General features: G+C 54.9%; 1 protein-coding gene across 2 annotated transcripts; it reads left to right on the top strand.

Moving 5' to 3' along the window:
• Window positions 1-2,222: 2,222 nt before the first annotated feature.
• IRF4 (interferon regulatory factor 4) lies at window positions 2,223-18,485 on the top strand. 2 transcript variants are annotated; one of them, XM_010976459.3, is made up of 9 exons: window positions 2,223-2,283; window positions 3,381-3,658; window positions 4,620-4,806; window positions 5,620-5,708; window positions 6,318-6,462; window positions 8,406-8,513; window positions 10,524-10,877; window positions 13,253-13,365; window positions 15,236-18,485. In XM_010976459.3, exons 2-9 carry the CDS (start codon window positions 3,443-3,445, stop codon window positions 15,377-15,379), a joined length of 1,356 nt encoding a protein of 451 aa, XP_010974761.1. In that variant the 5' UTR covers window positions 2,223-2,283; window positions 3,381-3,442; the 3' UTR covers window positions 15,380-18,485. The 2 variants fall into 2 exon arrangements, with proteins under 2 accessions (XP_010974761.1, XP_031291164.1); XM_031435304.2 differs by having other exon boundaries at window positions 6,321-6,462.
• The last annotated feature ends 4,359 nt before the right edge of the window (window positions 18,486-22,844 follow it).

Consider the following 22,844-nt stretch of genomic DNA (forward strand, 5'->3'; position numbering starts at 1 on the left):
TACAATTTAAAAGATTGATTTTTAAAATACTGAATTTAGGTAAATTCAACTTTTCTTACAGTTTCCTTACAATAAATGTGAAATGCAAATTGGACAGCTCCCTTCAGATGGGGCTCCACTGAACAGCACTCGAACGTGGGCAGATAGCCTCCTCACAGAGTGCGACGACCAGCTTTTGTGTCCACACACATTCAGTGGACTGATTTCCTATTTGCTTTCACTTGCTGGTGAGCTGTGACATGTGAAGATGATGTCTAGTCTTCTCCTGGGGAGCACTTTGATTTTCTCAAGTGTGTGGGGGAGGGTCAACCATAGAAGCTTCTGTCCTTTCTGTTTCAACTATGACTAAGATGTAAAAGTCTTTGGTGAGCACCAGGCAGCGCCTGCCTTCCACCCCCCTCGCTCCCCGGAGAACAGGGCATCGGGAGGTTTAGTGAACAAGACACAGAATTCTTTGTATCCACCTCATCATGAAAAATCTGTATCACTTCCAGGAGATCAATATGACAAAGGAGTAAGCCAGAAGATGGCGTTGAAGGTTAGCGATCACAGCGTGAAGCAGGGTCAGTGTGGTTTTCAGCGTCTACAAGTGGCGAGCGAGGGGAGCGTTCAAACGACTAAGCCCGGGCGGAGGACACGTGTGCGAAAGTGCGAAAAGCTCTAGTCTTGTCGTTTTTGTTCTTAACAACCTCTTGTCTGTTGGTTGTGAGCACTTTGGGGAAAAGCAAGTCACTGATTAAAATGTAAAGCCACGTGGAGGCAGCAGTCTTCACCTTGCTCACTGAAGTGTCCCGAGTGCCTCCAACGGTTCCTGACAGGTAGCAGGTGCTCAAAAAATATCTGTTGAATGAATGAATCAATGAAAGAAGAAAGGAAGAAAAACAGGCTGTGGCCAGAAATTTCTTTGAAAAAACCCTGTTGTTTATTACAGAGACTCTGATAATGGAAAACTTAACTTGACTGAATAAAAGTGTGGCATCCTGTTAATTTCTGAGAAAGTCTCTTGTTTGAGGAAAAGCATGTCACTCTGTGCCTCTCGCCTGTTTTGTTCCAGCCTAAACTTAGTTGGTTCTTTGGGTAGGAGACAGTGGCCCAATACACAAGATTAAAAGAAAAACTGAGAAATAAGTGAAATCAAAAGTTTTTCAAAAGTTGCAAGTTGACCTGGGGTGGTGGTGGTCTAAAATCATACAGAAACCAGTGATCTGACGGTTTACCTGAAATTGCTAACTACAACACAAACGTGCCGAAGCGTCCGAGATGCTCTGGGGGGGGGGGGTCGAGTGGGCAGGTGCTCGGGGAGTTAATTTTGACATTAAGGAGATGTTGGAGAATTAGGGAAAATTGCCCCACTTAAATATGAGTCCTACTCCGGACGTTCATACCCCGCTGGTAGATTGTCTCCTATCGGCTGAGGTTAAAACTAGGTCCCTGTGAAGGGAGCTGAAGCCCAGGAGCCACTAGGGTGCTTCGAGACTCTCCCCACTCTTTCCCGCGGCGTAGCTAGAACTCTGGGCACTGGGCACTGTGCGCTGAGTCACCTCCATCCACCTGCCCGAGACGCAGAGGTCTGTGAGCTTCTCGAACGTGCAGACGGCGTGTGCGCCGCAGTTTGTAGCTTAAGGGATCCGGGCCGTTTCCTTTCTTCTTTGCAGTAAGTACGATGTTCTGTAAATACCGTGGAGGGGCGGGGCCTCGGTGACAGCGGCGGTGCCAGGGTGCCCCCCACCCACTCACAGTTCTTCGAGGTGGGCAGCCCTCCGTCTTTGGTCACAGCGCTCTGCAGGCCAAGACCCCGTCGCACCAAATTCCGGCTCCTTCACGCCCCCCACTTCCCGCCTCGGCAGCGCTGCCGTCTTTTCGCTGTTCCTAGTTAACCCGCGGGCCTCCTGCAGCCCCAGCGCGGAGGCGAGGTCCCTATTCGCGCCTTGCCCTTCGCAGGAAACCGCCCGAGTGAAGTTCCCGGACCGGTGCGCCCAACTCGAGGTGCGTCCCCAGCCCGCCCCAGGCCCTGCGGGCCCAGCTCGCCGCCCGCGCGCCCCCCCCCTCCCTTCGCCACGCGCTGGGCTCGGAGCCGGCAGCCCCCAGCCCCGCCCCGGCCCGGCCCCGCCCCGGCCCGTGGCCCCCACCCCCGCCCGCGGGCGCAGCAGGCTCGCCCCGCCCCAGGCCCCGCCCCGAGCGGGGCTTTTAAGCTTATAAAGTTCCTCTTTCCCACCTCGCGGGTTAGTTTCACTGCTTGAACGTGGGGCTTGGTGCGGCCCTCAACTCCGAGTCCGGGGCGAGGTAAGACCTGGGTCGGGCAGGAGCATCGCTGCTAGCGGGGCATCACAGCGAACGCGGCGGGAGACCAGAGGCCCTGGGGTCCATCTCGAGGGCAGCGCAGGGCACCCCAGCTTCGGGGCCGGGAGGGAGCACGACCCTCGAGGGAGCCCCGACGCCCACCGCGGGGACTCCCGCTTGGCCCCACCGTCCCTGGGCCGACCCAGCCCGGGCCCGAGGAGGCCACGCGCTGGACCGCGTGGGGTAACGGGGGCCCAGGACGGGCCGAGGTGGAGCTGCCAGGCTTTCCCGCGGGGGACAGCCCTTACTCCCGAGGCTTCTTCTGCCTCTTGTTCTTGAGGGGCTCAGACTCCCCGGGGCCTCCGGCTCGTGGCTTCCCGGTTGGTGGTGGAAGAGGAGGAGCCCCAGATTTAGGCCACGCGGGCCCTGCTCTCCTTGACCCCCTCACCTTCCCCGCCCTCCCCGCCTCCACTCTCCCTTGCCGGTCTACAGGTCCCGCTGACGCTCTGCGCGCGGGGGTCTCCCGCTAAGAGGCTGAGTCTCCGCAGCCCGTGGCTCCTGGGACCCACTTAATCTTTGCTCGCTGCCTGGGGCTCAAGGGCATTCTTGGGGCAAAGAGTGCGGGTGGAGCAGTTGTTGGGTGCGGCGCACCTGAGATGCGAGATCCTTGGCACGCGGGGCCACCAAGGGAGCGGGAACTCAGGAGTGGGCAAGAGTGGAAACTGACAGCGAGGGGGGACCTGACTGGCCACGGCTTGAGAATGCGCAGAGGGGCGGAAACTACGAGTGAGTGCAGAAACGGAGTGCCACGCGTCGTGGCGGCTGGATTGGGGAGTGCGCGCGAAGGCTAAAGCTGCGTGTCTGGGCAGCGCTTGTGCTGCGGGCGCGTCACAGGAATGGAGAGTCCAGAAAGCTGGGTAGGAGGGTGGACTGGGGAGGCGGCGGGACTGTGGCGCCCAGGGCAGGAGCCCGGGCCCGCTGAGACGGTGCCTTCGCTGGGGGCCGTCGGCAACGCCGACTCGGTAGCGCTCGCCTCGCCACCTCAGAGCCTCCGGGGCCTCGAGGTCATTGCCGGAGGGCGGCCCTCCTCTCCCCCGCAGCCCAGAGCGAGTGCGGGAGGCGGATCCCGGGCGTGCGGGAGGACGGTGTCTGCGCACGGGGCATGAACCTGGAGGGCAGCGGCCGCGGCGGGGACTTCGGCATGAGCGCCGTGAGCTGCGGCAACGGGAAGCTGCGCCAGTGGCTGATCGACCAGATCGACAGCGGCAAGTACCCGGGGCTGGTGTGGGAGAACGAGGAGAAGAGCATCTTCCGCATCCCCTGGAAGCACGCGGGCAAGCAGGACTACAACCGGGAGGAGGACGCCGCGCTCTTCAAGGTGCGCCGACCCGGCCGGCGCCCGGCTGCGGTCCCCAGCGGGGAGGGGCACGCGGGCGAGGCCCTGCGGGAAGGGGAGGCTTCAGCCTTTCTGAGGGAGGCGCGTGGGTCGCGCGCGGAGCCCAGGGGGTCGGCCGCGGGGGGCGCTCCCGGCAGTGGGGCCGTCCAAAGACAGCGCCTCTGTTTGCGCCGGAGCCTCCCTGTGAGCGCCCGAGCCCTCCTCGCCGCGGCTGACCCGCGCGCGCGGCGCTCGTCCCCTCCGGCAGCGCCGCGGGCGCCGGGCCTGCGTCTCCGCTGTGCTCGCTCCGGCTCCGCTCTGGGTGCTTTCCCCTTGGCGCGGTCTCCCTCTCTGGCTTGCACTCTCTCCCCCGGCTCTCTCCCGCCCTCCCCTTTCAGTGTTTCTCCCTCTGTCAACTCTGCCTGACTCGGTCTCTCCAAGTTTCTCTCCGGGAAGTTTTCGCTGGCTCTCGCTCCTACCCTCTTCTCCTTCTCTCTCCCTCTCAGGGACTCTGTTTGGGCCTCTCTCTACCGGTTTCCCTCGCCCCCCGTGTGTGTCCCTGTCATGACCGCTTCCCCCTTGGGCAGTTCACCCAGTGACCTGTGCTTTCAGACTCAGCCCTACCACCTGTGGGCAGAGCAGACGGGGACTTCCTCAGGGAACTTGCCTTAGAGCACCTCAGATCGACTGATGGCCAGAGGTGCTCTGTGGGCGGCCCCTCACCCCACAGCTCTGCCCCTACTTCTAGCCTAACCCGCTTCAGACGCTGGGTGGGCGGGGCCCTTTCCAGGGGTCCTGCAGCCTCACACACCTTTCACAAAAGCCTGGCATCTTTCTGTCCCACAGTTCTGGCAACCCTGTGAATCTGAAGCCCTAACACTGTTCTTTCCTTTAGAAATACAGTTCACAGATTCTTTTCTGAAAGATCTATATTTTAACTTTTCCCCCTCTTCTTTCCACCCAGGCTTGGGCACTATTCAAAGGAAAGTTTCGAGAAGGCATCGACAAGCCAGACCCTCCTACCTGGAAGACACGTTTGCGATGTGCTCTGAACAAGAGCAACGACTTCGAGGAGCTGGTGGAGCGGAGCCAGCTGGACATCTCGGACCCCTACAAAGTGTACAGGATCGTCCCCGAGGGCGCCAAGAAAGGTAGGGCTTCCTGGACTGGGGCTGCCGACACTTTAACGCCTTAATTTCGATCTCGGGCCTCTTTTTCTGGTTTTGGTTTTTTTGTAGCCTGCCTGCCAGCCTCAGCCTCCCATTCAAGCCCAGCTTGAATTTTTTTTTATTTTTATTAATAATTTTATTATTTGCCCAAGTTCTCTGGGTCATACATGGAAATTCTCTAGTGCAGGCTAATTTCTCAGACTCCAAGTCTCTACCTGTGTGTGCGTGCATGCATGTTTTCCAGTTCTGCTAAGATGTGGGCCAAATTTCCAAGCCAAAAATTAAAAGTCTGTTTGAAGCGCTACTTTCCTATCAGCCGCTCATGATTAACTGTTTTGCAGAAGGAAGGCACACACAGTCCAGATGTTGTTACCATTCATCATAATAAAAGTGTCAGCTTCAAAGTGTGCCATGGTCAACTTGGGTGCTTATTAATATTCAGATTCCCACTTTCCAAGATTCTGACCAGTGTGTCAAAACAGAGCCCAGGAGTCTGCCATTTAAACCACAAGGTGACCTCACCAGCAGCGTATTTGCTGGGCCCGTCACGTCACAAGGCTCATGGCCCACGGCTTCACCCACTTCCCTCCTTGCCCTACACACGTTGGACCTCGTGGGAACCAGTTTAATGGCCTGGACAAATAATGCCCAAGGGAATTGCAAAAAATGCCTTATTTGTCAACAATGTTATGCATTCTAGGAATTAAACCCTCAGGTATTTTTCTAAGATTTGACGTTTAGTCATGTCAGTTCCCTTTTTCACTCTGTGCACTTCCCTTCTGCCTAAACACTCAGGAGCAAAGCAGCTGGCCCTGGAGGACCCACAGCTGCCCATGAGCCACCCCTACAGCGTGACAGCACCTTACACCCCACTCCCGGCTCAGGTATGGGGGGCAGGGCTTCAGGAAGGGGGGGCTGGGTCTGTGTGAGGCACACACAGCGGAAGAGACCCAAGACAAAACAGCAGAACTTCATTTTTGCTCTTAGTCAAACAGCCAAGGCAAACCCTGGGCCACTGGGTGACTGCCTGGCTTCCCACCTGGTGTTGCCGTGGGAGCAGGTTTCAGGCGGAGGAGGGTGGGAGTGTCTGCCTGTGGGCCAGATGCTGCTACGGATGCTGAAATCTGGGAAACAGGCCTTTTGTGGAAGTCAAAGCTTCTGGAACCGGGGCTTTATCATGTGAAACCACAGGGCAGATGATCCCTGCAGACTCAACTGCTGTGAATTACAGCTCTGTTTGACCCGCTCTGCTGGGTGGAAGAAGATGCACTTCCCGGCAGTGCTTCTGGTGCAGGTTTAACCATGTGATGAACTTTACAACACTGTCTCCACTGTGCTTTTCGTTCTTCGTGGCGAGTTTCCACCAAGCCTTCTCGGATGATAAGACGATTTGGCCGCCAGCCACACAAGAGGTTCCCGAGGAGTTTGCAGGACTCCTCGAGGCCGCCCCCTGAGCTGGTGGCTCCCCTCAAGCTCCACTCTGGTCCCTCCAGCAGGTTCACAACTACATGATCCCGCCCCACGACCGAGGCTGGAGGGAGTTCGTCCCCGATCAGCCGCACCCAGAGATCCCGTACCAGTGTCCTGTGGCCTTTGGACCCCGCAGCCACCACTGGCAAGGCCCATCCTGTGAAAATGGTAAGGAGGGCACTGGGACAGCTCCTGTGGCCAGCAGGCCTGCCCCTCCTGGCCTGTCCTCTGGGCAGTCCCTCCTCAGAGCTGCTGGGAAAGGCACCCCCTGCAGTGAAGGAGAGGAGGGGACCTCAGAGGAGGGGCACTGAAGGTCACTGACGCCTGGCCTGTGTGTGCCAGGACTTAGGCTCAGCGCTGCCTCCTGGAATCTTCTTTAAACATTGCAGGGGTCCCTCCAGGCCCCTGTTTCTATAGGTGCAAGCTCACACCATGCAAGCAACGTGCCCAAAGTTACCCAGTGAGAGTGGAGGGCTGGGATTCAAAGTCCAGCCACGTAAGACAGAAGATGACAGATTTCAAGCTGGTTGGCTATATTTCTTAAATTATCTGCTTAATAAGTTAACATGTTTCTTCCTCCCTGAATAATCTTAAACTTCATTTTCAATCTTGGGCAAAAAGTAGTAGATTTTGGCAGTCTTCCCAGAGAAGACTGAATTGTCCCTTAATGCTGGCTGTTCCTGTCTACATGTCTGTGAAACCAGCACATGGCAGCTGTGCCCATGCCCTCCCTCCACAGGTACACTGGGAGGTCACTGCCCCAGCGTGTTTCTCCTACACGGCAGTCGTGCCCACCGAGTTGTTGCCGGGTTAGGGCGACAATAAGAAGGGAGTGAATGAGCACTGTCAGGAGAATGTAAAAGGTCCCCCAGAGCCCCTGGTTGGGGCCGGTTTTGGTCTGGATTAGAAGTGCTTGCCCAGAAGCCTTCCCCAGACACCGAGATGAGATCTTGCCGCAGAAGCACTGACTTGCTAAGTGCAGAGAAAATTTCACATGGTATGATTCAGTACATCAAAGCACAAGCTTTTAGGACTTCTGAGTTAGTTATCCGAGTGGAAATTCTAAGACTGGTCAACACACAGATCCTTTTGTATGTTCTAGGAATATTTGCTTCTTTCTCTGGTCACGTCCCAGTCACTCTTGGCTTGTGGTATTGGCGACATATACGGTTATTTCAGATTTGTATTGAGTGGCATGTTTATTATAAAGCTCAGATTTGGGTTTTAATAGCTTTTCCAGAGTGATTCGCAGCAAAGTCGGCTTTCCATATTGTAGTGGAGGAGTTAACTGACGTTGGACTGGTTTCTAGAGTCTAGACCTATGTCCAGTGCGTCAGCACCTCTAGACTAGTGACCTGGTGAAGAGGCACCACCTGGAGCTGGAACAGGGTGGGTGAGGCAGACATACCTTGAAGCACAGGCGACATTAAGTGAAGCGCCAGCAAATTCGGGTTCTAGCACATGTTCTTTCTCTATTAACGTTGCTGGCAAGAGACAAGGTCCAGTTTTCCCCCAAACCCAGGAGCAGCAAGCTCAGTAAACGTGGGCTGAGCAGTTTGTAGGGGCTTCTTTTTAATCAGGCTCTTTAAGCTGGGCTCTCAGCTCTGCTGTGAACTTGCTGTGTGAACGGGGGCGAACCCTGCTGTCTGTCTGAGCCCCAGTTACCCTGCACGCCAGTCATGGAGGAATGTGGGTCCGAGGGCATAGACTTCCAATTACGAGGTGCATTACCTGCTAGGTCTAACGTACGGCCTGGTGCCTGAAGTTAGCGACACTCTGACGCATTGAGAGTTGCCAGGAGGGTAGGTCTTTTCTCTCAGCAAACACACACACAGGCCATTCTGTGAGGTGAGGAGGTGTTAACCAACCAAAAGGGAAATGAGGGAGGGGGGGAGGGAGGAAGAAAACAGGGAGACGTCAAGTCTCCTTCAGTGAGAAAATGCATTCCTCCTTCAACCCTGGTTTCCCGGCTGGACGCCAGCTTGTCTTGTGGCTCTGGAGGGCCCCGAGCCCTTCCGCCCAGGCTGGTGCACCCCAGGGGCTGACTGGACACACCCTGCGGGGCTGGATGGACTGTCTGGCTGCCATCTGATTCTTCTTTGCAAATACAGGTTGCCAGGTGACAGGAACCTTCTATGCTTGTGCCCCGCCTGAGTCCCAGGCCCCCGGGATCCCCATAGAGCCAAGCATAAGGTCTGCTGAAGCCTTGGCGCTCTCAGGTGAGTGGGGGGCCCCCGAGGCGGCGTCTGCAGGCTCCCCTCGCATCTGGGCGGATTTGAGGGGTCAGTGAGCACAGCTGGGCCCGGAGCAGTGACGCCCCTGACCCCCCCGACCGTGAGCGAGGTTGGAAGGTTAGCAGGGGAAGGAGGGCTCCGATCCCGGTCATTCCTCTAATCTACCTCCACCGCTGGTCCCACCTGGCCCCGCTGGAGGCTGACCTTGCAGGAGTGTGCAGACCCCCCGGTGCATTCCCCCAGGCCCTCTGCAGCCGGCACCCTCACGGTGCGGTAGGCTCCTCAGAGCAGAGCGCGGGGCTCCTAGAAAGAGCAACCAGGGGCCCTCGTCAGCTTCCCGGGGACACTAGCCCTGGGTCCTTCTCACTGTGTGCGCTGCCTGAGGAGACAAGCGCGGTGGCCTCCCCCTGAACTTGATGTGTCCTGCAGACAAACATGGATTAGACCTGGTTTTAAAGTTTCTAAAAGACTCCCTGCAGCTTGGAGACCGTGACTGTTTTAAGGAAGGCACCCCAAGGCTCACTGCACTTGTGTGGTGTATGTGTGTTTCTTTTTAGATAATGTTCTGATTTTTTTAGGTGGGATTTGTATTAATATTAAAACTGAATAGCTAAGCCCCCAGCCTTGCCCCCGGCCTCTTTGAAGATGAGCCACAGAAAGTGTAAGCCGAGTTCTCGAGGTTCCGGGAGGTGAGAGCCAGGCTGTCCTCGCCCCCAGGGGCCTGGGCCTCCACGCGCGCGCGGACCTTTCTGGTGCCACGGCTCTGCAGGAGTCTCGCCGGCCCTGGATGTTTCAGGGAGGAGGGGCTTCTGAACAGAAAGGCCTGTGTGTGTTTTTAGAAACTTTCAAACCCTTTTCTTGAACACCTAAGGCTTGTGTGGGTCCCTGAAGAGTAGGAAATAGACAGCTATTTATATCCCTGTGACCTCGTGATTTCTGATGACGTTAAATGAAATGAAACCTCTAGTGGCCGACACCCACTCCTCGGGGCTCAGAGCAGCAGAAGTCAAAGGGGAGGCTCGAGACAGTGATGTGGGTTGTTTGAGTGTCAAAACCTGCCGTTGAGGAACAAGAGGCTTTTGTGGGTTTCCCTGGGCACACAGTACAGCTAAGTCCCAGCCTCGCCAGTTCAGCAGAGGACCGCCGTCCCTCATGGTGAGCCTGCGCGGTCACCTAGGACGGGCTGGAGCTCTTCGGCCTTTCAGATCAGGGCACCTCTCAAGCCTGGCTTGGTCCTTTCAGCCTGTGGGTTGTATTATAAAGAAGGTTCTGAAATCAACAAAACTTTAAAAATTAGTTCATCTTGTTTAACGTTTGAGGAAGTCAAGTTCTAGAGCCAAACTCAAACAAAAAGCAAATTGGGGGTCAGCCCTGGGAACATTGCCCTCACAAGGTAATTTTATTAAGCAAGTGGTGCATAAACAGTGGAAAAATAATTTAAAAATCAGAAAAGCAACAATGAAAAACCATAGTGTCACAGTCCCACCTCCCAGAGAGCACCACCGTCCCAGGGCTTCCGCGTGTGCCTGTGTGTGTGGGGAGCACCATCCTGACACTCCAGGGTGGCTTCAGGTGTGTGGAAATATTTGCTTTTTTTCTCAAACACCATTGTACTATTTTTGCTGAAAGTTGAACTTAGGGTTTACTTCTTCCAAAATCAGAACTGCTTGTCTGGCTTAAAATGCATTTTTGCTCAGCAGCACAGGACTTAGTGTATTGGAGACGAATGTCCTCGTCACCAGTGTGGTGCCCCCACCAGCAAAAAGTAAATCCGTGTCATGTGTGTTTGGAAAGTGCCCAGTTAGAGGGCAGTGAGGAGACTCCTGGCAGACGTCTCCACCTCCCTCCGAGTCTCCAGGAGGGATGTGAGTCTTGCAGGGTCCTCTCGGCCCCCTCAGCAACGTCCCACCAGATGCCCCTCGCCCTGGTCAGCGGCTTGGCCTCCGGGGCGGGGGTCCGGCTCCTCAGCGCTGACCCTGGAAACTTTGTTTGCAGACTGCCGGCTCCACATCTGCCTCTACTACCGGGAGGTCCTGGTGAAGGAGCTGACCACGTCCAGCCCCGAGGGCTGCCGGATCTCCCATGGGCACACCTACGACGCCAGCAGCCTGGACCAGGTCGTCTTCCCCTTCCCGGAGGACAGCGGCCATCGGAAGAACATCGAGAAGCTGCTGGGCCACCTGGAAAGGGGCGTGGTCCTCTGGGTGGCCCCTGACGGGCTTTACGCCAAGAGACTGTGCCAGAGCAGGGTCTACTGGGACGGGCCCCTGGCGCTGTGCAGCGACCGGCCCAACAAGCTGGAGAGAGACCAGACCTGCAAGCTCTTCGACACTCAGCAGTTCTTGTCAGGTGAGGCCGCTGATCTCCGTCAGAATGGAGGTCCTGGGGGGGGACCTGCCTCAGGGGTCTTCCATCTGTTAACCCCGGGCCTGCCGGGCAAGGTCCCAGGGTAGGTTTCTGGTGGGCTCGCCTGTCACCCCATCAGCAGAGGCGTGTGAGAAGGAGGCTGACCTCAGGAGGACTGTGGTTCAGGCTGAGGTCTCGAAGTTCTGGTATTCACCAAGTACTCACCAGCTAACAAGGCTCACGTCTGGCTGGCAGTGTGGCCTCAGCGAGCATGTCTGCCGATGTTTCGGCTCCTTTAAGTTTCCTAGAAAAATTGTAAGGTTGGAAGTATGTTGTTAACACTCTGGCTGTGAGGTGTGTCACCCTCAAGAGAGGGCTTCCAGCAGGTGGGACCAAGGCTGAGTGTGTTGAACTGATTTTGCAGAAGGGAAGTTATGAGCTGTCTCTGTAGGTTTCACATCACGTTTTCCAGAACCAGTAGGTGTCGTGTCCCTAGTTTTGATCTCGTGGCAGTTAGCTGAGCCCCGGGCTGGCTTTTGTGAGAGTGCTGGCCACCACACGGAGGAAGCTTCACCCAGTGTCCGTTTACGTCTGGACTCGCGTTGCCTCTTCTGGGGCAGAAGCGGTTCTCCGAGCCTCCGCATCGTCGCTAACGACGCTGTGCAAGTGCCCCTCCAGAAACACTCTGTCCTGGGCTTTCTCGTGCCTCTGCTCTCCCTGAAGGTGCTGCTCAACTCCACTCACGTCAAGTAACAGGACGAAGCATCCCGGAGCCTCACTGCCGGAGGTGCTTGCTCAAATGTGGGGTTGAAGTTGCCCGAGTTTGCTTGGGCTCACCCAAATTCTCTTTTTGTGCCGAAGCAAATGCATCCCCAGACAACCGGTCCCCTGCAGGGCCAGACAAGAGGGAGAGCCGAGCCCTGGCACCCGAGGCGGGAAGGCGCGTGGGGCTGGCTGCCCCGCCCACCCGGAGCCTCAGAGCTGCCTCCCGGGGGCCTGGAGGGCGCCTGGGTCTGGGTTTCTCTGAGCGGCGGGGCTGAGGCTCAGAAGGCACCGCAGGGCGGGGGCTTTAACGGCAGGCCCCCGGGCAGTGGCCCTTCTTCCCCAGTCCCTCACGTCCAGGAAGGGGGCCTCCTCCCTTTCTGGCCAGGCGAGAAGCTGCGCCTGAGCCTCGGGGCCTGGAGGGCTGCACTCACTTCACGTTCATCTGTGAGCAAGGGCTGTTTTGCTTTTTCTTCCTCTGTGACCCAGGGCTGTGCCCTTAGCCCGGTGCTGCCTCTTTTTATATCCTGAGGTGTCACTGAGGTTCAAGAGGCCTGTGAGCTCAGAACTGCAGCTGCGCAGAGCAGCCCCTCCAGCGAAGGGCTCCCACGAGTGTCCGCAGGTTACCGGCCTTCAGAGAACCGTGCCACTGTGCCTCTGCGAGCAGCCTGTGTGGTGTGGGCGCCTCCGCCCACCTCGCAGCGTGGAAGCCTTTTGCATGTTCTGACTAAGCCGGTTGGGTTTGATTTGAATTCTGGAAGACAAAAAGAAAAGCAGGAAGTCAAATGGTCCACTGAGTTAGCTAGAAACTTCTCTTCAGTTGAAGAGAACAGTGGAAATCTTTGATATCTGCCCTTTCAGGACCTGCAGGCTCCGGGGACAGCCCCAAGGGGCCCGGGGTGCTCATCTGATAAGAAGGCAGCCGCAGCTCTGCAGACGCGACATCTGGCTGTAGCAGGAGGGCAGGGCCAGCCGGGGCACTGTCACCCTGACTGAGGCTGGGGGCCGGGGCCCCGCAGGGGAGCACATGGCTCAGCGGTGCCCCTCGCGTGGCGGTAGAGCCGCCGGGACACACCCACACCCACAGGCTCGCGGCCCATCGCCCCCACCCCAGTCTCAAACCCATGGCAAGAAGTCAGCCTAGAGTCAGTTTGGGATGCAGCTGCCCACGGCTGGGGCTGAGTCTCCGCTTCGGTGGTGTCTGCATCGCGCCTGTGGAGGTCCCGGTGGCGAGGACGGATTATAGGGCTCAGCAGTTTTGAGATGAGGTTTATGAGTAGACCAGGGTCAAATCAGACCATTCTATTTTTTTAAAGAAAATTTCTCTTTGGTATAAATTATTCTTTTGCCTCAATGTGGCTACGCTTCCTTTTCCTCCTCCTTCATTCCTTTCTGCTGCCTTTGCCTCCTCACGGGTCCACGGCTGCAAAGTGCAGGTCCTGGTCTTAGGCTGCGTCCACTCAAGGTGAAGGCTGGAGCCTGCGGGAGGGACTCCATGAACACGCGGTGGTCCTGCCCTCCCTCCCTCCTGCCCTGGTCCCTGAGTTGGCGTGGGCTCCCTGCTCCAGCCTGCATCCCTGTGGGGTTCTGAACGCCTCTCTTGTGGGTCCCTGCAGAGCTCCAAGCATTCGCCCACCACGGCCGGCCCCTGCCGAGGTTCCAGGTGACTCTGTGCTTCGGGGAAGAGTTTCCAGACCCTCAGAGGCAACGGAAGCTCATTACAGCTCACGTGAGTGTTTGTTGCCTTAATGATGGCATTTCCTTGGCCTGCATGGAGAGCAAGGTCCCGCTCAGAGAGGTTCAGTTGAGACATGAGTGTCCAGTGACCAGGCAAAGCGGGCAAAGAGGGTGCAGCGAGCAGCGCAGCCCGAGCCCACCCGCCTCCCGGCGCCCGTGACCCCGCACCACCGCCCGCCCATGACCCCCAGCCCTGGCTGCATCCGTCCTGTGTCTTCTGTTCTTCAAGGAAATTGTCATATCCCCCTTTATGGGGATTTAACAGGATGGAAGCTGAACGTTGCCCTTTAGAATTCTTCCCATTTAATACTGCTTTGAAAATGCTCATCTTCACTTGGTGGAGAAGCTTTTCCCAAATTGACTTTTGTGTATTTTGTAGGCCCCTCCAGATGTTCCCCAGATCCTCTTTTATTTCTGAATTTTAAAAATTATTCAATTGTTGGAAACCAAGAGCATGTGTTATCTGGAAGAAGCTAAACCGTTCAAGCATTTCGAATGGGTCAGCTTATCAACAGGTTCACCAGCAGTTTAAGATGGGATTCACCTGTGGCAAGGAAACATTTCACAAAAAAGGAAAGAAAAAGGGCTTAGATAAATAACATTTAGCATTCCTTTGCCACAGAAAACAGAGTTTTGAATACTTAAGATTTTTGAATTTGAAATTTGAAGACTTTGCATTGCATTCAAGAGTTATTAATGGGCCCAGATAATGAGCAGTAACAGGTAAAAAATTACACCAAATAATAACAAAATTCAGGTCAGATTTTAGTTCTGATACCGGTTCTTGTTGAAATCTGATATAAAGCACTGTCTAATGTGCACTCTCTAATGCAACCCCCCCTTCCTGATTGTAAAATAAAAAAACAACCAACCAATAGACAAAAATATAGTCCCCATAAACTTTAGGGTTTTCTCATAAATTCTCTTCAGGGACCGATACAATTGTTGATTTAGTAACTGATTCTTGTTAACAACTGTCAAAGGACTAAAGCATCTTGGCCCTGGGAAATAGCATCTCAGACGGCAGTGGTGACCCCGAGCCTGTGGAGCTAGACACACTGGCCCTGGTTGGGCAAGGATTGTCCCCAGCGGGATCCCTGAAATCGAGGGGATGGAAGGTGGATGTGGGAACACTCAGGAGTTCTGCTCCTTTTTACTGTGGATGTATTTCAGTTACTTCCTGTGAGGCATGCTTAAGTCGGTCTGTCTCAAATAACACAAAGGCTCAGTTAACAGCACACTTGATTGGCTGAAAGAAAGCATTTGGTTTTCTTAGACACTTGGGTTCAGGAAGAGCTGAATGTTGGATATTTTTTTGGTGAACGTGGACTACACTAATAACCAAACTTGATGAATTTGGGATCAGTTAACTTCTCTTTTTTTCACAATATCAGTTTGTTTTTGTTTAATTTTGCTGCTTTTTTTTTTAAATCTTTGGTTTAGAAATATGCAGATTATCCAGGTTGTCCATGAATTGTGAGTCCCTGAGCCCTCATCCCTGTCAGACTGCAGGTGTGGAAACATAAATCCATTGGCCTAAATTACCTGATTGCCTCAAACTTACTTTTAATTTGGTTGTTTTTGCCTGATTTTCTTCAGTCTTAGTTAAACGTGAATTTCAGGTAGCAGCTGGTTTACAGATGCCATCTCTACCTGTCCTGTCAATTGAACCCCAGAGTTAAGTAGGCTCTGTTTATAGGCTGGTGCATGTAACAAAAAGTTAGTCCTCCAGAAGCCCCCAGTGTGACTCGTTCTGGTGTGTTATGAACCTGCACCTGGACCTCACCCTCAGCTGTGAAGGTTGCCGCACGGTGTCAGAAGGAGTGGCTCAGTAACGCTCTCTTGAAAATCTTCTGTTGAAGGTTGAACCTCTCCTCGCCAGGCAGCTGTATTATTTCGCTCAGCAAAACAGCGGGCATCTCCTGAGGGGCTACGACTTACCCGAGCACGTGGGCAGCCCGGAGGATTACCACAGGTCCATCCGCCACTCCTCCATCCAAGAGTGAGGACCGTCAGGCCAGACACTGTCCTGTAAATACCTGTCCTAGGACAGCTGATGGAACCCCCACTTTTTCTTTCGGGGAACCCGGGGCTTCAGTTCAACACTTGAGGGGAACGTGTGGAAAATCTGCCCCACATGACTGACAGACGAAAGGGAGCACCACACCCAGCACCGTCTGCAGACCCCGTGCTGATGAGAATGTGAAAAGCACAAAAATCAGCTTATGTTTACTAAAGTGCCGTCTTCAGTTTGATGTGGACTCTCTCTTGCTTGAAGTCTGAGAAAACCTTTACCAGTGCTGACCACCAAGGAAGGGTCCGAGAGCCGCGCTGTATCTCAGGGAAGTAAAACCCGAGTTTCCGCCCCAGGAGAAATGGACCAATATCTGGAAACAGACTCTGCCTGAGGGCATCACTCCCGCCGCCTGCCCTCCGGCCCTCCCCAGGGTGGGCCCCAGGCCTCCTTGCGCAGACCCCCGCCCGCTCTCCTGGGTGTCCCTGAAGCCAGTTCTAGACTCATTGCTATTTTTTTGAGCCAAAGAGCATTAGGGCTGCCCCTGAGTAGTGTATTTGCCTGGTAACAAATGGTTAAGACATTTTTTGTTTGCCATTTTGTCTCTCATTCTGTAGAAATTATTGCTAAAACGTTTTCTTAAAGAGGGAAAAAAAACCAGGTGAATAACGCAAGTACTAAAGATGTATTTTGAAACTTGAATGACATTTCCCCTCTTGTCCTGCTTGTTTTGTTTGGTGACCAGTTGTCCATGACAACACTAGGGCGGGGCCGTGCTTGTCCGAGGGTGAGCCCTGCGGGGGGTGGGGGGGCTTCACAGATGCGTAACTGCAGACTCAGTGCACCGTTTCTGCTTATTTTGTGCATTACATGCTTCCTCATGCCACTAATGGTCTGATGGGGCCTTAGAACTACGGGCTTTCCTCAAACACATCTTTTTATAGAACCACCAAGCCCCCCACTGGCTCGAATAGACCTGATCGCTTACTTGTCCCATTTGGAAAAGTGCAGGTGTTTAGATGGTGATGCAGCCGCCGGTGTTTCTGTGCTACCAGGAAGTAACCGCCACTGTGTCAAGGCTCAGCAAGAGCCCTGCGCCTCCCCAGTGCGCACCGCTCTTCCTCGTCTTCACTTCTTCATTCGTTCAACAGACAGATTACAGCCTTTATCCGATTTAGTGAGCAGTGAAGCTTGGAATGCCATTTCTTTTTCTTTTTTGAAGGAGTTTTTAGTAATAAAATAATACAGATTAACTACAGAAAATGTAAACAGCATAAAAGAACAAAAAACAAAACAAATCTTCCTTTTTTCCAGCCCAAATCCTCCTCCCTAGAACTGTGCACAAGAAGCATTGGATTCTCCCAACACATTTCACTTTTCTATAAACTTACGGAAATTGAAGAGCTCCGGGCTCACGACGCACTGGCTTCTGTGCTCCCTAAATCCAGCAGTACAGAGTTACCTCGTTCTTCTCAGAGGGTTAGTGGGGACCCTTCCACGGGGCTAGGACACCCTGCGGGGGTCCCTCAGCCGCTCAGGATGAACCTGTCTGACAGTAGACGGTGTTCCATGGGCAGCAGTGACTGGCGCATCTCATAGATGCGAGTGTTTGGGGTATATTACCCCGGGAGGAGATGGGCGGGGGTGCCACTGTGGCTCGGCTGGCTCCCCAAGCAGACCCTCAGTCTCAGTCGGTATTTGGACCCTTTTCTTTCTTTCTCCCCTTTTTAGTATCAAGCTGCTTTGCTCTGGGGCCACCTTTCTGCAGAATGCTGTTGGCCTGGGCCAGGCCCCTCTGGTCAGTGCACATTCGTGTGTACTTTAGTTCGGAGAGACCCAGAGTGTGAGCCTGTAAGTGAACTAACCATGCAGCCGGCCAGCAAAGGGTCCTGACAGTTGTCTCAGGACCTTGAGAAGGGCCTCCTTCCTTGACCCCAGACTGTTCTCAGCGGAGGGGGCTGTGGGTTTAGGTCCTTGTTCTGAAGAGCTTGGAGATGGCAGGGAGGAATGTGTGAGTCCCAGGCAGTCTTGTTCTTGGGATTTAGTAAAGCTGTGGGCAGTGACTGTGTCCTCTGACCACTGCGGAGAGCTCGTATGAGACCAGAGCCCTGGGAGCCCCTCGGTCGCTGGCAGGCGGGGCAGAGAACCAGCAGGACGGTCGTGTTTGCTGTGTCTGAGCCGGAGAGACTGCTTCCCCGGGAGAGGCTCCACTGCCTGCCAGGGCACGAGCCCACGACGGCGCGGGCGTCACAGGGACACAGCTGAGCCCGGCCGGAAGGAGAACGCGGCCTCAGGCTCAGGCGTGAACAAGGCTTTCCTTCATGTCACTGCGTGTGAGCCTCGGTGCGGGTCTGAGGGGGCTTGTCTCAAGGCCGAGCAGAGTTCCAGGCGCGGCTGGTGCCTGTGTGGGCTGCACCAGTGAAGGTCTTTTGTTTGTTTGTTTATTTGCATCAGTCATTTTTTTTAGTAAAAACCCAGATGCAGTTCAACCCGCTTTCATTCCTGTTTGGTCCCATTTTTCCACTTCCCCACAGGTGAATGCTTTCCGACAGTGGTGAGCTCCCTTAAGCTCTCTGTTCTCATGGCGTGTCTCCCTAGACAGTCTGTAGCTAACTGGTGCCGACTAAATGCAGCTCATTTCGCACCTTGCCTTCCTGTCTGGAGACTGGCCGGTGGCAGCATGGGCGACCGCACCCCTGTTGACTCTGGATGAGCCGTCACAGGAGTGCAGCCCCTGTCAGCTTCCCTGCTGTCCACCCCTCCATGTGGGGGAGGGGGTACAGCCAATGTGGAGAAGACACAGGAGGCGTGGAACAGAAAATAAACTGTAAGCTCACACTTTGCTTCAGACTCTTGGAGAGGAGCGGGGCCTGGCGGGCAGGGCTGGCTCCCGCGTCCCTCTGTGCAGAGGGAGAGGACGCGGTGGCCTCTGGACTTCACCCCAAGGCTGGGCTGGTTCATCTTGCTGCCCAGTCCTCGGACAACTGTACGTGATGCTGTCACGAATTCTGGTGTAAATCGCTTTTCAAAGCAGATTGACATTGGTGATAATCATATGTTTTAGGCACTTGACAAATAAAGACTTTTTAAGAACACAATCTGTCATGGGCTGTGTGTTATTAAACACTCATCTTGGTAGCTTTTTAAATACTTCCTCCTTCTGTTGCTTTCGACAGCCTGCTTCCTTCCTGGTCGCTGTGCCCACCCCTAAAATCAGATCTCAGAGTGTTCGGCTGGTTTTAAAAAGCCTGCCGAACACATCCCAGCACCGAGCGCCCCTCCTGCCCTTGGGCACCGTCTCAGGGCACAACAGCCCTCTCCCCGCCCAGCTGCGTTTTACAAGGTCTCGCAAAGCCAGGCACGTCGCTGTCAATGTTTCCTTCTATTTTGTCGCTGTTGCTAAAGGAAGGAGTTGTAGGTTCGGCAGCATCCTGAATGTGGAAAGTTACATGAAAGTGTGTGTGGAGAGAGCACAGATGAGACGGACTCCCCGAGGCCACAGGAGGGCACTCCCCGCCCCCACCAGCTCTGGCGGCTGCCTGCCTGCTGGTCCAGCAGGAACATGGGGGCAGGGCTGCAGCCTGTGGGGTTAACATCCTTGCAGCCGAAGACAGTGAGGAGCTGTCAGAAATGTGTTTACTTTGCATGTGGAGCCCCAGAGTATTAGATTTGAATAATTTTGAATTTACTAAGTGGTAGCCAGATAGAAATAAGGGGAAAATAAACGATCTATACTGATCTAGGGGCTCTCTCTGCTCAGCAAGAGTGGATGGACGCGAGTCAGTATTCACAGCAAGCTTTTCTCAAGCAATTTATCAGCTCATCACATCTGAAGGAGGGTTTCAAAGGGACTCTGCGCTCTCAACTTGTTCTCAAGGCCACACCTCTGTCAGGTACAACGTTTGTAAACCTTTCTTTACACACAGGGCTTGTTTGGCTGTATTGGATTCAGTTTCCTTGACAAGTAAACCCTTCCACGTGGGGTGTGTGGAAAAGCTTGCCGTGCCAGAGAAGCTGACCCTGCCCGACAGCACCTCCCTGGAGAGAAGCGCCCGGGGTCACACCTAAATCAGCCCAGGCAGATGGCTGGACACCTTCTGAACCAGTGGGGAGTTACGAATTCTGGGCTGCTACAGGCACCCCGTCCCCCAGCAGGACGGCATGCGGCCCGTGGCTGTCCTCGGAGGCCCTCTGGAAGGCAGGGGCCTGGGGGCTCTCAGCAGGTGTCTGGCACGATCATTGTAAAGTCCATTTTGATCCCAACCCTCGAGCAAATGGCAAGAGTTTGGAATCTGCGGACGTTTTATGACACTTGGAAGCTGCTGCTTCTCTTTAGAATTTACGATTCGCAGTTCCTCCCTGTCCCCACAGGCATAGGCAGGATGGCGGCTTCACAGAGCATCGTCCGAGCAAACAAGACATCTCTGCCCCCATTTCCTCTCCGTCTGGGTCAGGTCTCCACGGAGATCACTACCTGGAGGGAGATCGGCGGGTCATCTGACACCTCTGCCTTCATTTCTCACCTGTCAGTCCTGCTGAGGTGCTACCCACAGGAATCTCCTCTCTCCTGGAAGCTGGCCCCTGCTGCCCCGGCCAGTGGGCACCCTTCTCTCCCCCAGGCCGCAGGTCTGACCGGTCTCTTTCCGGAGGCATTTCTTCACCCTCCTGGAGGTGTCCCTAGTCACACCCTTCTGGCTCGGTGAAGGATAATGTTGCTGAAATATTGAAAAAATGTCCCCACTGTGTGCACCCGCCTGCTCACTCCCAGGGCAGACAGAAGATAACGTGGCTCTTGTAACCCAAAGACACTGGTTTCTGGGGAGAAGAAAGAGGACATAAGGAAGCTGGGGATTTAAGGAAGAACAACCCTTTCACCCTTTCTGGACTCCCACTCTGACCAGAGAAAATGCTCAGAGCTGAGGAGGGACGCCAGAAGGAGAAATGTGTGCACGGCTGTCAGCGGCTCCCTGAGAAGGGAGAACTGCCCTGGCCTCCCAGTAAGAGAAGCGGGGAGCGAGCCCGAGTGCAGCTTGCTGGAGGAACGGTTACCACAGGTGGGGAGGGCAGGGGCTGCAGAGAGGGAGGGCTCCATGTGCCCTGTGCAGGTGGGCGTTCAGGGTGTGAGTGGACACCCCTCGGGACCACCCCCCACCGCCTGGCACCACGGAAGCCACGCCAAATTTACTAACACCTCAAGGAGAGGGGAGCCGTCACAGTGAATCGAGATTGAATTTCCATTATCCTAGTGGAATAAGAGGTAAAGTGAAAATTACGCTGTTCAAGAAAACAGGAATTCCATTTCCAGAAAGCGACAGCCCAGCACTCAGTTTGGCATCCGCTGTGTCTGCAGCACGCCACGGGCCGTTCTCGACTGCAGTTGCTGGTTGATTGACTTTCTTCCCTAATACGAACCCTTGAAGACAGGAGCTGGGTCCCCGTGGACCTGTCCAGCCGCAGCCCCCAGCCCCTCAGGCACCGCACTCGGGACTCAGAAGGGTCTGTGGCGTCCGGCAGTGTCCAGTGGGATGTGAGCTGAAACAAATGGGACACCCACCCACAGAACGGGACACCGGGTGCCACTCCAGACGTGTGCAGCGATGAGCATTTCTTGATGGGGAGACATTCTCTTATGTTGTTAGGTAAAAAGCAAAGTTTCAGAACAACGTGATAAAGGTTGAAAACTTTTATGGAGTCCATGCATAAAAATTTTTAAAAGAATAGTCCAAAGTATCAATTGTATCCCTGAGTGTTGGAGTAACGGGGATTTTTACTTTTTATGGGTGCTTTTCTGTATTTTCCAACGTTTCTCCAATGACCGTATATTTAGTTACCAGAAGGGAAAAAAGCACAGATGCAACCTTCTATGTTGACGCATCCTCTTCTGTATATGTATGCTTTCTGTTTCTTATGTTGCTGCTTGGGTTCCCCAGTGGCCTCGTTTCCAGGTGACACAGTGCAGAGTAGCCCTTCCTGCCTGGAAGCCAGGGGCCTCAGTGCTAGTTTCCCTGGCCCTCCCTTCCCCCCCTCCCCCACCCCACCCTCCCTGGGAGACCTCCCTCCCCCACCCCATAACCTCCCCCTCCCCCCCAGGGGAACCTCCCCCTCCCCCACCCTCACCCAGGGTAATCTCCTCCCTCCCCCACCCCGTAACCTCCCCCTCCCCCAGGGGAACCTCCCCCTCCCCCTCCCCCCACCCTCCCTGGGAGGCCTCCCTCCCCCACCCCCCCGGGAAACCTCCCCCTCCCCCACCCCCACCCCCACCCAGGGTAACCTCCTCCCTCCCCCACTACCACCGCCACCCTCCCTGGGAGACCTCCCTCCCCCCCCCAACCATCTTTCCTCCTCTTGGCTCACTCTTCGCCTTTGGCCCCAGTATTTACCATTCCTGTCAACGCAAAAGGTAGGGTTGCTTGGAAACAGGAAGGAAAAGATCATTGATGTATATTTTTAATTGTGGTAAAATACACAGAAGTAAAATGTACTGTCTTCAAGTGCACAGCTCAGTGGCATTAAGTACGTTCACCTAGTGCCGTGCAGCCGTCACCTCGGTTCCTGCCCAGAGCTCTTCATCTCTCAAACTGAAACTCTGTCCTCTTTGACACTAACATCCCTCCCCCCGAGCCCCTGGAAACCACCATCTACTTTCTGTTGATGAATCAGTCTCCTCTGGGGACCTCACGGAAGGAGAGACATTCAGTATTTGCTCTCTGTGACTGGTTTAGCTCACTGAACACGATGTCGGCAAGGCCGTCCTGTCGCAGCCAGTCTCAGGAGGGCCTTCCTTCCTAGGGCTCAGTGTGGCTCTGTGTGTGGAGGGACTGCGTGCCGATGCCCACTCATCCTTCTGGGCCGGCATCCTTCTGGGCTGCCTTCACCTTTCGGCTGTTGTGAGTGTTCCTGCTATGAATGTGGGGGTGCAAATATCTGTTCGAGACCCTGCTTCTAATTCTTTGGAGTATACATGGAATTGCTAGATCATATGGCAATTCTGTGTTTAATTTTTGAGGAACTTCCATACTGTTTTCCACAGCCGAAGCACCATTTTTCATTCCCACCAACAGCCCACAAGTGTTCCAGTGTCCCCATGTCCTCACTGACACTTGTGACTTTCTGAAGAACAGTTTTTTAAGACTCTGTCCTTCCAGCTGACACCTCCTGAAGACCCACTGCGTTCCTGGCCCTCGTCTGGCTTCCAGGGACGCCCCGGGGGGCCCGTGGGCTGGTGAGGGAGCTGTGAGGACGGAGCAGGCGCTGTGGGTGGCAGGGCCAGTCCTGCCTCCAAGACGGAAGTGTTCTTGTCCCCCTTTTTTCAGGTGGAGAAGCTGAAGTTCCTGCCTCGTGTTGAACAGCTGCTAGGAGGCAGAGCTGGGACTCTAGCCCAGATTGCTCTGATTCCGAGCGGTAGCCCAGGGGCGGGGGTCAGAGACACGCACCCAGCCCAGACTTCCTGAGACGCT

Source organism: Camelus dromedarius, chromosome 19 (genome assembly GCF_036321535.1).
Source record: "Camelus dromedarius isolate mCamDro1 chromosome 19, mCamDro1.pat, whole genome shotgun sequence".
Taxonomy (NCBI): Eukaryota; Metazoa; Chordata; class Mammalia; order Artiodactyla; family Camelidae; genus Camelus; species Camelus dromedarius.